The sequence below is a fragment of the Staurois parvus genome, unplaced genomic scaffold (genome assembly GCF_062004578.1).
Source record: "Staurois parvus isolate SC_StPar_1 unplaced genomic scaffold, SC_StPar_1.0 ptg000466l, whole genome shotgun sequence".
Taxonomy (NCBI): domain Eukaryota; kingdom Metazoa; phylum Chordata; class Amphibia; order Anura; family Ranidae; genus Staurois; species Staurois parvus.
The window spans coordinates 1,614,328-1,632,414 of NW_028318262.1; the positions used below are offsets into that span (position 1 = coordinate 1,614,328).

Below are 18,087 nucleotides of genomic sequence, written 5' to 3' on the forward strand. Positions count from 1 at the left end.
ACCTCATGTCCAATCACTATCAAAGTCATGCAGGCTCCACCTTCGCAACATCTCCAAGATACGTACGTTCCTCACCCCAGACACTACTAAACAACTTGTACACTCCCTCATTATCTCACGCCTGGACTACTGCAACTCCCTTCTCACTGGCCTACCCAAACAAATGCTATCCCCACTCCAGTCTATCCTGAACTCAGCGGCTAGACTCATCCATCTCACCAACCGCTCCACTTCTGCCACCCCCCTCTGCCAATCCCTTCACTGGCTCCCGATTGCCCAACGCATTAAATTCAAACTACTAACTCTGACATACAAAGCCATTCACAACGCTGCCCCAAATACCACCCTACCCGTGCCCTTCGCTCCTCACAGGACCTCCTACTCTCCAGCTCCCTAGTCTCCTCCTCCCACTCCCGACTGCAGGACTTCTCCAGGACTTCCCCCATCCTCTGGAACTCCCTACCCCAATCCATCAGACTGTTACCTACCCTCCTCACTTTCAGGCGCACCCTAAAAACCCATCTCTTCAGGGAAGCCTACCCCACCCTAACCTAACAACCGATCTCCACTACTCCTACCACTCCATCCCCCACAGCCACTTCCTCCTGTACCACTATCCCCTCCCTCCTAGATTGTAAGCTCGAAATAGCAGGGCCCTCGAACCCCTCGTGTATTGTATTGTACTGTTTTGTCTCATGTTCTGTCCCCCACGCTAATGTACAGCGCTGAGCAAACCCTTTGGCGCTATATAAATACTGTATAATAATAATTAACAGCTTCAACTCTTCTGGGAAGGCTGTCCACAAGGTTTAGGAGTGTGTCTATGGGAATGTTTGACCATTCTTCCAGAAGCTCATTTGTGAGGTTAGGCACGGCTTTCGGACGAGAATGCCTTGCTCGCAGTTTCCACTCTAATTCACCCTAAAGGTGTTCTATCGAGTCGAGGTCAGGCCAGACAAATTCCTCCACCCCAGTCAGTCCTGTTGGAACAGGAAGGGGGCATCCCCAAACTGTTCCCACAAAGTTGGGAGCATTAAATCGTCCAAAAGGTCTTGGTATGCTAATGCCTTAGGAGTTCCCTTCATTGGAATGAAGGAGCCAAGCCCAACCCCTGAAAAACAACCCCACACCATAATCCCCCCTCCACCAAACTTTACGCTTGGCACAATGCAGTCAGGCAAGTACCATTCTCCTGGCAACCGCCAAACCCAGATACATCCATCAGATTGCCAGACAGAGAAGCGTGATTCGTCACTCCAGAGAACACCTCTCCACTGCTCTATAGTCCAATGGCGACGTGCTTTACGCCACTGCATCCAACACTTTGCTTTGCACTTGAAGTAAGGCTTGGATGCAGCTGCTCGACCTTGGAAACCCATGTCATGAAGCTCTCTACGCACTGTTGTGGTAATCTGAAGGCCACACAAAGTTTGGAGGTATTTACCTATTGACTCTGCAGACTGTTGGCGACTTCTGCGCTGCAGCATGCGCTGACCCCGCTCCTGTCATTTTACGTGGCCTACCACTTCATGGCTGAGTTACTGTTGTTCCCAGTTGCTTCCACTTTGTTATAATACCACTAACAGTTGGAATATTTAGTAGCAAGGAAATTTCACAGATGGAATTGCACAGGTGGCAACCTATCATGTGTGGTACCCTTGTTGAATTCATTGAGCTCCTGAGAGCGACCAATTCTTTCACATATGTTTGTAGAAGCAGTCTGCATACCTAGTTGCTTGATTTTATACACCTGTGGCCATGGAGGTGATTAGAACACATGAATCCAATGATTTGGAGGGGTGTCTCAATACTTTTGGTAATATAGTGTATATGTGATGGTCAGGCGTTCCTCAGGCATTTGGCTATATAGTATGTATGTAGATAAAAATAAAAAACATAATTGTAGTGTCATGTTCCACTGTAATTATTATTATACAGGATTTATATAGCGCCAACAGTTTGCTCAGTGCTTTACAATATAACGGGAGACAATACAGTTCAATACAAGAGGGATAGGAGGGCCCTGCTCCTTGGAGCTTACAATCTAGGAGGGAGGGGCTAGTGGTACAAAAGGTAGTAACTGTGGGGAATGGACTGGTTGGAAGAGTAGAAGATTCCATTATTAGCTGAAGAGAGACGTTTTCAGAGATCGCCTAAAAGTGAGCAGGGTAGGCGATAGTCTGATAAATTGGGGTAGTGTGTTCCAGTTGATATAGAATGCAATTTTGTACAGTTATGGTTTTTACAGAATTTCTGTAGTTTAATCACTTCAGAAACAGCAATCTCCTTGAATTAAAGAAAAAAACAATGATTTTAACCGGTGGTCTCTAAACTGCGGCCCTTTTACTTGCCTTTATCCAGTCCTTGAGGCATTATTTCTGCTACTGACATCAACAATGGGGCATTATTCCTCCCACTGGCACTAAATGTTTCTTCCCTTAATACCCAGGAAGCTTTATTTACTCTCAGCGGGCACAGCCATGACCCCCCCCCCCCCCCCCCCCTGGTTTTTATATCTATAAAAAGTAGCAACATTTTATTTAATTTCAGATGCACAATGCTCAGCCGGACCAGTACGAGTCTCCAGATAAAGATTTTATGATTGTGGCCCTAGATCTACTGAGTGGGCTAGCTGAAGGGCTTGGTGGTAACATTGAACAGCTTGTGGCTCGGAGCAACATCCTGACTCTAATGTACCAGTGTATGCAGGTAAGAGATCTGCCTGTGACAGAACAGTAGAAAATGTTACCATCTGTTCCTAAATCTTAAGTCGTTTTGTATTGCAGCCTCTTAACCTCAGTGTAAACTTTGTTTCCCTAGGATAAGATGCCAGAGGTGAGGCAAAGTTCTTTTGCATTATTGGGAGACCTTACCAAGGCATGCTTTCAACATGTCAAATCATGCATTGGTACGTATGTTACTATGCTTTCCTATTACAGTTAAAGCCACTCTGTCACAAACAATAAATATACAAAAAAATATTCTATTAAAGGGGTTATACATGCACCCGTACTTCTGGTCTTCACTGTTTTCAAGAGCTACGTCTGCTGAAGAATCTTTAGTATCTGCTGGGAGCATAAGATGCCTGATCCTCCACCCCATGCACTGTGGCTCCCACCCTCTGATTTCCACTCACTGCTGTGTCCAGCACACTTTGGGAGACTGGGCCTCGAACACTTTTTTGTAAGTTTTAGATGCTGAAGATTCTTCAGTTGACATAACTGTTAAGGAGAGCAAGACATGGGTGACATAAGTATAATACAAAAAAAAAAGATAACCATGTAAAAAGTAGTGACAGTTGCTTTAACCTTAGAACATTTAATACTTGAGAATTTTTATTAAACATACTTAGTTTCTTTTTTTTTTTTTTTTTTTTTTTATAGCGGATTTCATGCCTATCTTAGGAACAAACCTAAACCCTGATTTAATTTCTGTATGCAACAATGCTACCTGGGCAATTGGTGAAATTTCTATACAAATGGGTAAGCTTTACTTGGTGTAAAACAGGTGGACACTTGACTGCTGTCATTAAGTTACTCAATTTAGGTATAGTTCAGAGGTGTTTAAAGGAAATGATTGTAATAATTTTGTGAATTGCTAGTGTTCTAAAAAAACAAAAAACAAAAAAAAAAACCATTACTGTTATGCTATACTCGAGTCCACTCTGTTTTTGAACATGAACTCTTGCCATTGTGTTGTCTTCTTCCCCCCCCCCCCCCCCCCCAATTGGGTATTTATGGTTGCTATTTCCCCTTGACAAAAAACATTTATCCCTAGCTGTATGGGGGGGAGCCCCACTGAAGGGGGCATATTTTAATGTTGAGCTTTTTAAAGAATGCATCTGATGGGGTGAAGAATCTGACCATGCCATTTTATTTAATGTTCCTCCTTTTTGTGCATTCTTTTTAGGGATTCTTGGCAAGTGCAAAATGTGGCATAGCAGGTGGCCAAGCCTATTCTTGCTTTACAGGGATGAAAGCCAAGTTGCTGGCTATGTCCTTTACTACTTGGTGTGCCACTGCCTTGTAGTGAAGCAGTCACCGGTTATGCATGCTTGGTAATTGACAAAGAATCTGTCACTTTTGTTTTCAAAGAAGTTTAACTGAAATTTTAAATTTTACCAGCAAAAAAAGTAACATGTTCTCTCTCCTCACCTTCAAAGCGTTAACCTGAATCTGTCACTTTTGAATGTCATATTCATCAGTTTTTATGCAAGTTATGCAGTTTATTTTTCAATATGGTTTGTCTAAATCACTTTTTCAGAGCTACTGTTTTCCAACTGCAGTACTTAAACACCTCTTTCCTCTTATTTTCCTTAGACCTGTAAGTGACAAGCTTAAGCTCAAGTCCAGTAACATTTTGTAGGCAGTTACAGCAACAAGTTTTTTCCTTTTAGAACAAAGTTTAAAAACCATATCAATAAAAGCCAGCCTTTCTAAGCCCACCTGGCAGTGTTGTATGGCTTGTCCCATCGTCTGTAACTGGGACGTCTGTCCTTTTTTTTTTGTTGCACAGCTTGGCTTGCATATAGAGGTGGGGAAAAAATATAAGGGCACATGAAGGGAAATATGGGAATTCGTATACTGAAAATGATCAGGTATTACCCCATGCAGATACCAAAAATACAATAATCTGATTACCACTTTAAGCCAGCCATACATGGATCAAACTTCAGCTGGTTCAGCAGGGACCGGCTGAGATTTGATCCATGTATGGACAGGTTTAAGGTGGTGATTAGATTACTCAATTTTACCAAAGTACAATAATTTATGGGTTGTATTATTCATTCGGTGGGTGGGATTGTTACACAATCAGTTTCCCTTTAACATTTTTGTTGCTCAGATGGTGTCTGTGCTTTTAAGCTGCATTTTTTTTTTAAATAACATATTACCCTTTTAAGTTGCATAAATGTAATAGCTGGTGAGAGTTTGATTTGACATTTCCCTAGATCAGCTTTTCTCAACCTTTTTACTACAGATAAACAATTTTTTTTAGGTCTCAGGTAACACCTGTTAAAAATATTAGTTGTCAATATAAATAAATTTCACATGCATACCTAGTGTATTTGGCATTCAGAATTTACCGTTTTTTTAACACTCCATGTTTTAGAAGGAAAAATTGTTGTCGAAATTATTAACTGCCAGAAAAGAAACCAGACAGTGATAATTGTTGTCATTTTACATTAGTAGCTAATAGAGAAGGACTTACATTGGTGGTCAGTGTAAAAGGGCTTTCCTGCATTGGTGGTTAGTGGAAATTGACTGCATACATGTCCACTGGATGAATGATCCCCTCTTACAGAACTACCATTGGTTTCTTACCTGAGAGATGAGAGGAGAGGTTTCACTGCTGGCTAGTGTGAGATGTTGATGCTAAAACTTGGCAGGCTTCAAAAAACCACTATTCAGGGAACCCATGTTAACCTCGGGTGGACCTGGTTGAAAAGGCTGCCTAGGCTTTTATCACCCAAGTTTTAATCTGGTAAATTTATAAAGGTATAGGAGGGCAAGAGAGAGCAGAAATACAGTAACTGCTTTTGTGGAAATCTTTACTGCACCCTGATAATTCTGTTTCCCTTTATGAATTCTTTAATAATTGGCTCTGAATGCAACTCTATTTGGCAACATGAGGAGCTGGTGTAGGAAAGGCCTTTTCAACCCCCAACTTCCTGTTCTAGTTGGTATGCTGAGACAATCTAGCTTATTAGAGCTGCCTTGAAAGAGTGCTTATAAAGGGCATTTGGTGTAATTGCTGATTTTATCACTTATATGGAAAAAAACTCGTAAGCTCTTTCGACTGACTTTCAATACTGTCATATTTACTTTAACCTTGTTTTAATCCTGCCACCTAGTCTGTTGTGCATTCATCCTGGTATACTGTGTGTGTTTTATTTTAAAAATGTTTTCTTTCCTGTCCTTTGAGAGACACAGGAAGTCTATAACGATCAGGTTATGCTACCTCCTGCAAGATATTTGGACTCTGGCAAACAAGACTGCAATCCAGCCCAGATTATCCCCTCCCCTGTACTAGCATGCCTCATTTTTTTTTTTTTTTTTTTCATGTCATAGGAGGATCACTGCTGAAGCTTGCCTCTTCAATTGCAGCGATATGACATGGCTGTTCTTAGCCTGGATTTAAAGTGTTGTGTCTGAATTCCTCTGTGCTGGACATGGATAGTCTTGAGAATGACATTTGAGCCCTACGTTCAACATAAAGCGCTTTCCAGTGACTCCCTTATCATATTTAACACTTTCCAGGTCTATAGGAGCTTCCATTGCTTTAGCACTTGGCCTGTCTATAAAGATGCCTTAAAAATTTCCCTCTTTTCCGCATCTTTCCACTGTGGAAGGAGTTTTGTTTCCTGCTCCTTGCTTTTCCACCTTAAAATTTCCTGTCGCTGTAGAGATTAACAGATTTCTGTAGTGCCCTCCATGATCTTATGCACCAATGTGTCATTACCCCATTTCCTATGGTAGAAAGATTTTAAGAATTTTACTCCAAGCTAGTCAGTTTCCAGTCTCTCTGAGGGCACCACCCTCTCTTGGATCTCAAAACTCTGAATGTCTTCCTTTGTGTTGAGAAATTCCACTTGGAGTCTTCTAGTTCTTTGTTTCAATACATTTATCGAACTTCAGTGGCACAAGTGTAAATGTCTTAACACAGGGTACAATAAGAGAGTACAAATAAGAGTACATCAAATTGCTGCACTTGACCATTCTGTGTATATTTCAAGTTACGACGCAAATAATGAAAGGTTAATTTTGGATGGGACTCTACATACTCTAGATATCTACAGTAGGTCTGTAAATATTTAAGTGTCCCAACACAGGGAAGATCCCTGAGGCCTAAACCAAGGCAAGGAGGCTGTGTATGACAAAAGTGACAAATCCAAAAAAATAGAAATAATTGAACAGAGAAATAGTTTGTAAAGTGAGAAGGGATGCCAGGAAGGTAAACGGTTGGAGAATTAAATCGTACATGGATTCCATGCCTTTTTATTTAATTTTTTTTACTTTATCCTGTAAGATAGCTGCCAGCTTTTGATTAAAAAGTACCATGACCTTTTATTTCACCTGTGACCAGAGTTCCAAACCAACATGGTCTTTCTAAAGTCTGTTTAGTGAATGTAAAGATAAGTCAGGAGCTTAAATTGGTGTGCGGTGCATTGCAATGGTTAATTTTTAGGGACGCTAAAGCCCAAGACCATGTAAGCTAGTTGATAACCCCTAGTATAAAAGTTTGGTTCTTTCACATTCTGACCAAATGTGTTCTAGAATACCAGGTTCTCAACCCTGAAAGCAGAGGTTTGAGGTGCCCTAGACAAATTTGGCCAATCTTTAAGCTACCACTTAACACCTAAACAAAAGCTTATATTTGCCTTCAATAAATGAGTTTAACAATACATGTGCAATTGTATCGCAGATTTGGACCCACTGGTGCGGCTCCAGTGGTCCGCCCAGGTCTTTTTCCCACCAAAAGACATAAGGTAGGGGTATGACAGATTGTCCTCCAAAGGGGAGTTATAGATTGAAGATAGTATACCGTTTTTAGAAAGTGGATCGTGCAGGCAATATATGCTTAAAAGTGGTGAGAGTCAAAAGCGATTGTCTTTTATGGTCGACTGTACTTTTTTACAAATTTGAAGATAATTAGTTCTACAGATGGAGCCTGGTGTGAAGATTTACAGTGAAGAGAAATTTTACAAATCATGCACCCAGCGAATATCTGTTTTATACCACCACAAAAATCAACATGGCTCATTGCATCCTGGGGAAAAAGATTGTTAGTGAGGGTTGCAAGGGATGTAAGTAGTCTCCTAGAATATTTTACAGAAACCCTATTATTTTGCTAGTGCTAGCGCACTGAATTATTGTTTGAGAGTCAGGAGCTGTCGATAGGACAGTGTCTATTGCCAGGAGCCTGACCAGGTATTCTCTGATGCTGTTTTAAAATGGAGTGTATGATAAAGAGGCCAGGGGGGTAATTTGTGCTGCTAGGTAGTAATATATGGTATTGATGATCTCCCTTTGGCCATTGGGAAAAATAAAATCTTTTTAGAGACTTCATCTAAAATCTTGCCACATGAACCTTTTACATGCCTGTTGAATCGACTGTGATAACTGGAAGGGAATTTATGAATGGGAGGACCCTGAATTTACAGTTGTCTTTTCCAGCCAAGATATTACATTTTTCCTCCAGGATTCAGTTGTAGATACGATTTGTAAAAAAAAACTGGTTAACTGGATGTAAAATCTTTAACAATGATAAATCTTATGAAGACACCCAACGATAGGGAAAGTTATCTTTGAGAGATTGGATTTGATCCTCTGTAAATATAACACTTAAGATCATGGATTTTGTTAACTAGCAATCCTGAAATAGCTGAAAGTCATTTAAGATTTGAATAAGGTTTGAAAGCAAGATAGTGGAGTAGTAAGAAACAAAAAGACACTGTCTGAAAAAGACACAACTTATGTCGGTATCTGGCCACCCTTGTGCTTTGAATGTCCAGGTTGGCCTTAGTACTGAAGGACATGTTTCAATCGCAGGAGCGAATTATTTAGGGGTATAGAGGGCATCCCTGTATTGTACTCCAAAGAACAGGAAAGTGAGGTGATCCAAATCCTGCATAATGTGTAAACACCTTTTGGTTATCTTGTAAGGCCCTTATGGCCTTCTAGTGTTCCTCGTTGCTCTGGACTGGCTCAGGCAGATGTTGAATGTGACTTGGTAAGACTTCTAGTGGATGCTCTGTGGGCTCTGCCAGGTCATCAGGATTTTTTTGTCTCAGAGAGATTTGCCATCCTGCTTTGTCTGCTGGCTTTAATGCAATGGCTCTTGAAGCCCAGGTTTTGAGATGGGGATATCTCAATCTGATTTCTATGGTGTTATAAGCTAGGGAACCCTCTTTCCAACAAGGACTGTCATCAGACATGAAAGGGATACTTTATATATTGCAAGTGTCTCAAGGTTTCCACCCTCGGTGTTTCTCTGAGGGACAAATCCTTTCATTCCAACAGTTGGGTCTGGATCAGCATTGTCTCTAAACGCTACTTAAGGTCAGGTTCCTGTCTTTTTTCATGCTCTATTTTGTTTCAGAGACCGTTGCGCACACAAACTTTAAGCTTCTCCTGTTCCAGGGTGACTGTGAGATCTGAATCTGGTTCTCTCTGTGCTTCACAAGCTGCTGCTTGAAGCCATCAAACATTCTTCTTTCTACTCCCACCCACAAGGTGGTGTTCCTTGTAGCCATCATCTCTGTAAGGCAAATGTTGAATTTGTCATCCTACAGGGAGCTTTTTCTGATTTTGCATGTGGACAAGGCGGTTTTGGGACTTTTTTCTGCCTTTCACCTCAACATGCTTTAGTTGTCCAAAAGGAATTTCCCTCCATTGTATGGTTGTGGCTTTGGCTGTCCGAGTTTTTCTTAGCCACTGCTTTTAGAACGGCTGATTCCCCTCTTCATCTCCAAGGTGATGCAGACTGATTTGTAATTTAAGCTTATGGACTCGAGGATCAGTTCCCACCCTTTCCTGTCAAGGCACACTCTGCTAGGTCAGTTAGTGCTTCTTGGGCTTTTTCCGCTTCAAGCAACAGTTTTCCTCTTTGCAGCATAGTCCCCTGGTCTTCTGTTTACATGTTCTCAAATTACTAGCAGGTGGAAGTCCCAAAGGTGAAATATTTCTTGTGTCCCTCAATGGATAAGAAAAAAAAAATTGGAATTTTGTACGTGCTGTAAAATCCTTTTCTTGGAGGTATATGCTTTTCTACCTAGTTGTGACATGCTAGTAGCTGAACGTGTTATCCCTGGCTGGCCTACTGCTTTTTGTTTGCCATTGTCCAATACTTCAGTATAACAAGAAAGTGAAAGACCTCTGTGTCATTCAGGGACTCCAAGGAAAGGATTTTATGGTGAGTACCAAAAAATTATTTTTTTTTTGTCCTACTGGATGTGAATACACAGCAGGTGTATTAACTAAGAAGCCTGTTTTTATTTATTTTTTATTTATTTATTTTTTTTAGGAATTGAAATGCAGCCTTATATTCCAATGGTGTTGCACCAACTTGTAGAAATCATTAACAAACCCAACACGCCAAAGACTCTTTTAGAGAATACAGGTACCCTGTGCCAACTGTTTGAAGAGCGAGTGTTTTTTTTTCTAAAGATGTGGGAGTTTTCTGCTTTTTATACTCATGATCACTTCTTTAAATGCCAAAATGTTTACAAGCCACAGTTGTTTTGCAGTTCGCAACATTTAGTAGTTATCAAAAGAAAATGTTCCCCAATGCTGTACATCCTAGAAAGAATAAAACACTTTGTATTGTAACCATTTATTTACTCCATGTGGCCAAGCCACTTTTTCCAAATACATCAGTTTCTCTTTCACAGGGAAAAGGAGTGTTGACTTGTCCTTAATTGTCTAGGACAGGGGTCTCCAAACTTTTCAAACAAAGGGCCAGTTTATTGTCTTTCAGACTTAAGGAGGGCCAGGTTGTGGCTAGTGGGGATAGAAGGAGTAGTGCCCCATTATTGGTGTCAGTGGGAGGAATAGTGCCCCATCATTGGTCTTAGTGGGAGGAGTAGTACCTCATCATTGGTTTCAGTGGAGTAAATAGTGCCCCATTGTTGGTGTCAGTGGGAGGATTAGTGCCTCTTATCATTGGGAGGAGTAGTCCCCCCAAGGGCCAGATAAAGGCTAGCAGAGGGGCGCATCGGGCTTGCGCTCCACAATTTGGAGACCAGTGGTCTTGGAAAAGGACAGCTAAGGCATTTCTCATTTCCATGTCGTGAGTAATTTCCATGTCAGTTAAAGGGTTAAAATAGTCTGTTTTTTCTGATGGCTTAAATGTGGTCACCAAGAGTTATTCTTCATACATTTGGCCCACAAAGAAACATACGCACACCTAGGATGCATATGTAAGCGATCGTGTCACACATATTATGTCTGATCGCACACACCAGAGTGAGGAATAATTCCAGGGCCATCATTTTACAGTCGTCTCTAAACTGATAACCTGTAAACATTTTTAAAAAATTGCTGATGTGCTATTACTACAGTTTCGTAAGTTGTAGTTTTTCAGGTGCATGGAATTGTGAGGCCTGACTTATTTGATATTTGCTTTACAAAATTTTATCTTTTAAATTAAAAAAAAAAATGGATAATGTGTTTTTGTACACTAAAATTTATTTTTTCTGCAAAAATTGGTTTGATAAAGTTGAGCAAATATCTTTAACGACTTCAAAAATGTCTACTACCATATTTTATTCTACAATTCCTCTGCTTTCTAAAAATGACGTATTTAGCTGTTTAATTTTTCAGGCCAAAAAGTTTAATTTTAATTTGTTCAGCACCTAAAGGGTTAAAGCTCAGCTCCAGCCAGGCTTCTTTGTTTTATATTTAGATATGGACAGAGTCAGAAATTAAATGAACCTCTGTTTTTATTTTCAGGTGTATGTCCTCATTAGGAAGGTTTCCCCTTGCTTACTGTCAGGACAGAAAGTGAAAAATTCCTTTCATTGCTCTCATTTCTTGCCCTGGTGCCACGGGTAGGAATGGAGAGGAATACCATGGCATTATGAACAACAATAAAAACAAATTACTTGAGTTTTTATTCTTACAAGTCTAAAAATATTATCGTTTTGGCTGGAGTTAGGCTTTAAAGTGGACTTTCAATTAGAGATTTTTATATATATATAGTTATATTAGTCCAAGCTGGACCAATGTATCAATGTATAATACCATATCTGGCTGAAGCCATTGAAAGCTGGAAATCACTGAAGTGTAAACACTGCTACTCCAGTGATCTCCACTTGCTTCTGTGTCCCATGCTGAGTGACTGGCCTGACGCATGCTGAACACAGGAGGTTAGCTGCTCAGCACGAGTGCCTTTCAGAGACTTCTTTGCATTTTCTGAATGAATGCAAATCATTCTCTGATTGGATGAGGTGGAAAGGTGGGCCAGTGATAAATGCCACCTGTTCTGAGTGGCTAACTTCCTGTGTTCTAAATGCAGCAGGCTAGCTGCTTAGGACCCAAAAACAAGAGAGAACAATGGAGTAGCGGTGTCTAATTCAGTTATTTCCAGCTTCCAGGACCAGGTATGATATATATGTAGTTACATTGGTCCAAGCTGGACCAGTGTAACTGTCATAAATATACCATACCTAGAATTCATATTGATGCCAGGGAACTTTTAATTTTCATTGATAACTATAAAAAGGTTTAGAAATGTTGAGTCGTGCTTCTATAGATTTTCTACAGCTTTACTGTAACAGACTGGACTTGAACATTTTATTGTCTTTTTTTTTTATCAAATGTGAATTTAAAGTAGAAGTAAAGACAAAAATAAGGTTTAAAGCCTTGTCCTCCCCTTTGCTGATAATCATGCTACACACGGTTTGCACTAAATTATACTTTTTTTTTTTTTTACCCCCTCAATAGTTTGGAGCGGTCACGTGATTGCACACCTCCATCACCGTGCATCCGTGAGAGGCCTGGCAGCAGTACTGAATTCACTTCGCTGTAATGTCACCCGCCAGCTTCCAGTTTTCTACCATTGTCAAAGGGGGAGAGCGGTCCCACTCAGTAGCTGTAGCAAGCCTCTCACTGACACACAGCAAACTGTGTAGCCACATGACCGCTCCAAAAGAGAAAAAGAAAAGGTATTTACACTGTAATTTATTGCAAGTAGTATGCAGCTTATTTATCAACAGTGGGGAGGCAAGGCTTTAGTGTTTTAGCTTTTACTTCTACATTAAATGATCAGAAAACTTCCACATTTACAAACTAATGCATTTTTGCAGTGTGTTAAGTTTATAAAGAGAATGCCTTTTGTCACGGAAGCTCAATGTTGTCCGTTACAGCAGGGTTTTTAGCCTGTGAATTGTTTTAATCCTGTGTGATTGGAGATGGTGTATAGCAGAACTATAATCTCCAAGCCATAGTAGGGAAATAGTTGATATATTTACAGCAACATTGTTGTAAGGCTCATGTACTGTTGTATTTTTGTTTAGTTGTTTTTTGTATTTTCTTTTTATAAATGTTCAATGTGATGTGCTTTTTGACTAAAAGTTCACTGTGGGATGAAAAATGACGTAAGAGAATGCAACATGTGGTAGACTTCTCTGACCCCTTAATTTTTGCATTTTGGGCTTGAGCTTTTGTGCTCTCTAAAAAAAGGCCTTTTCTGAGCAGAGCAGTTAAGATTATCTGGTAATATGCAAAAAGGTCCTGGAGCTTCTCTTGCTGTCTGGAAAAAGTAAATGTTCAAATGCAATATTTCACAATCACCAGACTACATTTAAAAAAATAACTAAGAGGTTTAGTCCTGAAGAAAATGTACACTGCTCAAAAAAATTAAAGGAACACATTTTAATCAGAGTATCGCATCAAGTCAATAAGGCCCCTGAGATATTGATCTGCTCAGTTAAGTAGCAGAGGGGATTGTTAAGCAGTTTCAGCTGCTTTGGTGTTAATGAAATTAATAGGTGCACTAGATGGGCAAAAATGGGACTACCCCCAAAACAGAAATGGTTTTACAGGTGGAGGCCACTGACGTTTTTTCCCTACTCTTTTTGACTGTTTTTCACTAGTTTTGCATTTGGCTAGGGTCATTGTCACTACTGGTAGCATGAGGTGATACCAGGACCCTACAGAGTTTGCACAGGCAGTCCAACTCCTCCAGGATAGCACATCAATACGTGCCTTTGGCAGAATGTTTGCTGTGTCTCACCATTTTGGTGGTGGATCAGTGATGGTCTGGGAAGGCATATCCATGGGGGGTGCACTGACCTCTACAGGCTAGACAACGGCAACCTGACTGCCATTAGGTATCAGGATGAAATCCTTGGACCCATTGTCAGACCCTATGCTGGTGCAGTGGGTCCTGGGTTCCTCCTGGTTCATGACAGTGCCTGGCCTCATGTTACGAGAGTATGCAGGCAGTTCCTATAGAATGAAGGAATTGATACCGTTGAATGTCCACCATGCTTGCCTGACCTAAATCCAATAGAACACCACTGGTATATCATGTTTCTGTCCATCCGGCGCTGCCAGGTTGCACCTCAGGCTGTCCAGGAACTCAGTGATGCCCTGATCCAGATCTAGGAGGAATTACCCCAGGACACCATTCATCTCATTAGGAGCATGCCCCAGCGTTATCAGACATGCATACATGCATGTGGGGGCCATACAAACTACTGAGTATTTTTACTTGCTGCAATGAAATTTCAGCAAAATGGACTAGCTGCTCCATCATTTTTTAACTGGTTTTTAGGGTGTCTTTGAATTCAGTCCTCTGTAGGTTGATAATTTTCATTTCCATCAAACAATGGGGCATCCTTGCATTCCTAACACATTACCCAGTCCATATCCATATAGATATCCAGCAGGATATTTTTCCCCATTGAGATCTGATGTGTTTTCAATGTGTTCCGTTAATTTTTTTGAGCAGTGTATATGTATGAGATGAAAGCCAATGAATCAACCATTTAAAGTAGCCCTGTCACCACATGGTACCTTGTAGACACAGCCCAAGCTGTAAAAGAAGAGCATGTTTACCTTTTCAGAGGCCCTTCTCTTCAAATTTCACCGCTGCAGGTATTACACTTTTGGGTGCGACGTATACCTGCTCCTTCCACAGCATACTTTTGTTCCACCCAATGACTCGTATGTCACTGTCAGACATTTGAGTCTGAAGGAGGAACCACATCATCCTGCCAGGGTAGCAGGTAATCATAACACTTGGAAGGGAAAAATTCCTGCAGTGGCCGAGGAGCAGCAGTGTAACTATTCGAAAACACACACCACAGAAAAGTATACATTTATCCCCTTCTTTTCCAGACTGGCTGTGTTTACAAGCAACAGTACGGTTATTTTATTTTCTATACCTTTTTTAATTTTTTTTTATATACACCAGAACTGGGTGCGGAAAACCAGTGTTCCGTGCACGTATCCCACACCGTGTTCAAGCACACTGCATTAGTTAACGACACCCCAAATGCAGATTGCAAATGTGCATTTTCCTGCACCGAATTGTAAGTACCATGTGATCCAGTTGCAGTGCAGTTTTTTTTTTTTTTTCCTTCTATTTATAAAGTTGTCCATGCACAACTTTTGGTGCAGATCGTGATTGCTGTGCCTGGATCCTGCAGACTTTCTCAGGACATCATACAAGCAGGCATTTACTGAATGACAGGAAAGATCAATTGACTCCGTAGAGCGTTCACCAGCACCCTGGTAGTTCATTAAGAACTACAAGCTGTCAGTTGCTAACCATAGCTGTAGTTCTTCCATTCACAGAACTATGTGAATGAATGACGTGGCCATGTGGGTGGAGCCCTGCACAGCCACGTTTTTATTAGTGACAGCGAGTGCAAGGAGAAGATCCCTGGCTTGCGGTCAAAGGGAGACAGAGTATCAGGGAGTGGCTGCAGGAACGGGAACATGTTGCATGTTCCACCCTAAAAACGATTGGAACATGTTCCAAAGGTGTGAAATTAACCTTTAATGCAGTTTTTTTATTATAGGCAACCTCTATATACTTTTTCCCATTCTGTCTTTTAAATGAATAAAGCAGTTTCCCAGGGAATGGTACTTGATCTGTCTGGGTGGTAAATAGCAGTGCTTTACATTTAAAAAGAGGAATTCAATAGATCCTTTTTATTAAAGCACACGTCAGGTTCTGTTAACATGCTTCTGCTCTCACCATTCTCACCAAGTGAAAATTTTTTGTTTGAAGATAGGTGGGAGTAAAACAGAAACTGCCATAGATGGATGAAAATTTGGCTGGTCCCTGCTGAAGCTGCAGAATTTCGATCCATCTATGGCCAACTTTACTCTCTACAACATACTGCAATTTAACAGGGTTCCTACCAAATAACCTGTGGAGCTTTCTGCACTAGAATAAGGCAATACAGAGTGTAGACAGGTTATGTTGACACTTCTGATCATTGGCTTTTTGGGAGAGAAGGTTTTCTATTATGTTTGGATATGACAGAGCCATTATGGGAATCTTTAGCAGACACTGAGTGCGGCAGGAAAGAAAAACTTGGCATCTTTTACACTACCGAGCAAATATCTGCAGACATAGCTGCCACAGTCGAGGTGATAATGGCAAACATCCCACAGTAGATTTACTGTCTGCATAATTACATGCTGCTCTTGGGTATTGCAGTGATTGTGATGGTTTTTTGCACCACACAAGCTTTGCTTATGGAACAGTATGTACATTAAAAAATACTGAAATATTCTAGTTTAAAATACAACTCAAACCAAAATGATTTTGAAGTTTTGGGATAGATTCCCTGTTGTTTTTTATTGCTCTTTTATCTATGTCCCCATTGGGAATACTTTCTCTCACTTTCTGTACTGCAGGCAAAACAGGAAGTGCGACAGCCATTAACTTTTGATTTCCCCTCATATTTTGTCCCACATAAAAAAGACAGAAGGGCAAACTGTGATTAAGTAATGATCCCACATTGAGCTTTTAAACTGAAAGAACATCATCTGCTTTTAATTGCATGCTGTCATCAGACTGTTCACAAATGCCTGTTTAATGGGAATGTTGCATAGTTTGTGTCACCTGAACATGGGTTTTGTTTTATGCTGCTTTCTATACAGATCTGCTGAGTTTTTAGTATTTGTTTACTTTGCTTACAGAATTTTTAAATTACTTCCAGCATCCCCTCTCATTTCTCTTGTCTGGACAATTAAATCACCCCTAACGAGAGAGCACACCTAAAATGCACAGACTGAAATAAAAGAACAATATGATTATGTTTAAAAGCATTTCATTCTTCTAGTGCTTGGAATTAGTTTTCACAATACAATTTTTGCAATACCTGTTTTTACACTATCATCTTGGCTATATACTTACTAGGTTTCCTAGTCTCCTTTTGCCTCTTTGAAATAACTTGGCTTTTGATATTTGTATATGTATATTCAAATCCCCACCTTTTATACAGTGTGTGCCGTGAACGTGCTTAACTCCATAAAGGGCAGGTATTCCTGCCGCAATACACGTGCAAGTTGGTTTTGACAGTTTGACCAGTCACTTGGGTCTTTTTAATGCATGCACTTTCTGGGATTTGTTTCTGGGAGTGAGCGCTGAGCAGCTTCTGCACTAGCCAGATTTGGATTATGAAGCTGCTGAGTCCATCCCTTTTGCTCTACAGTAATGATCTGCTTGATCCTATTGGTATCACTTTCCATGACAAAGTATATCTAAACCCAGGAACAAAAAATTAAGCGGAACTAAACCCACCAATTTAACTTCCTTGAATAACTGTAAAGTGCCAAACACATTGCATTGTGGGAACAAGTGATTTCTGTTGAAAGCTTTTGCGTGTCACAAATAGAGCAACCCATTCAAACCATTGGGCTGCCCTATGCACGTTTGTCACTCGAAAGAAACTCCTCCTTTTAGGGTGACACGCTTAAGGTAATTTTTAAATGCACATTTTGGCGTAAATCAGTCTCAGCAGAATTGCAATGCATACTGGGTGCCATGAAGGATAATGCCACCCAAGCATGCATCAGTCGTTTTACTGCAATTTGGAATTGCCAGCTGAATCACTGCGACTCTGCCAGCAATTCCAAATCTCCACGTGTGAATGCAACCTCATAGTTTCTAGTGTGCTTATTGGCTGCTCCCAGTTGAATTGTCTAGCCATCAAATAACTGGTGTCATAACTGAAAACCTGCAGCATCATGGTTACTGCAGATCAAGCAGAGGCTAAGATAGCAGTGTTTATGGCTGTAAAGGATGGGATTTATTAGTTCTGCTTTAAAATATTGCAGCTTATCAAACAGTTCTTAGATGTATTGACCCTCCCTTTTTTTTTTTTATTATTATTATTATTTTTGCCCAAGTCAGTAAGAGGAATTTACAAAGACTGGATCAGCTGTGCATTGCAACCATTCAGCTTCCACTTTTGAAAGCCTAAACAAGTTAAAATAGAAGTTGATTGGTTACTATGCTCAGCTGCTCCAGATTCTGACTGCTGGAGTTTGAATATATTCCCACAATGTTCTTTTTACTTCTCGTGCGCTAAACTTAATATAGGCTATAGTAAATGTTCTTGCT

At 40.5% G+C, this 18,087-nt stretch overlaps 1 protein-coding gene across 2 annotated transcripts in view; it reads left to right on the top strand.

Annotated features, from left to right (window-relative positions):
* TNPO1 (transportin 1) overlaps positions 1–18,087 on the top strand; it is a 217,033-nt gene that overhangs the window by 185,771 nt on the left and 13,175 nt on the right. For both annotated transcript variants that reach the window (XR_016314853.1, XM_089689021.1), the window contains exons 16-19: positions 2,551–2,709; positions 2,821–2,908; positions 3,384–3,482; positions 10,024–10,119. Coding sequence is in view for 1 of the 2 variants with exons in the window: in XM_089689021.1 (XP_089545147.1) it covers positions 2,551–2,709; positions 2,821–2,908; positions 3,384–3,482; positions 10,024–10,119 (442 nt within the window). In the remaining variant the exon portion in view is untranslated. The remainder of the gene's footprint in view (positions 1–2,550; positions 2,710–2,820; positions 2,909–3,383; positions 3,483–10,023; positions 10,120–18,087) is intronic.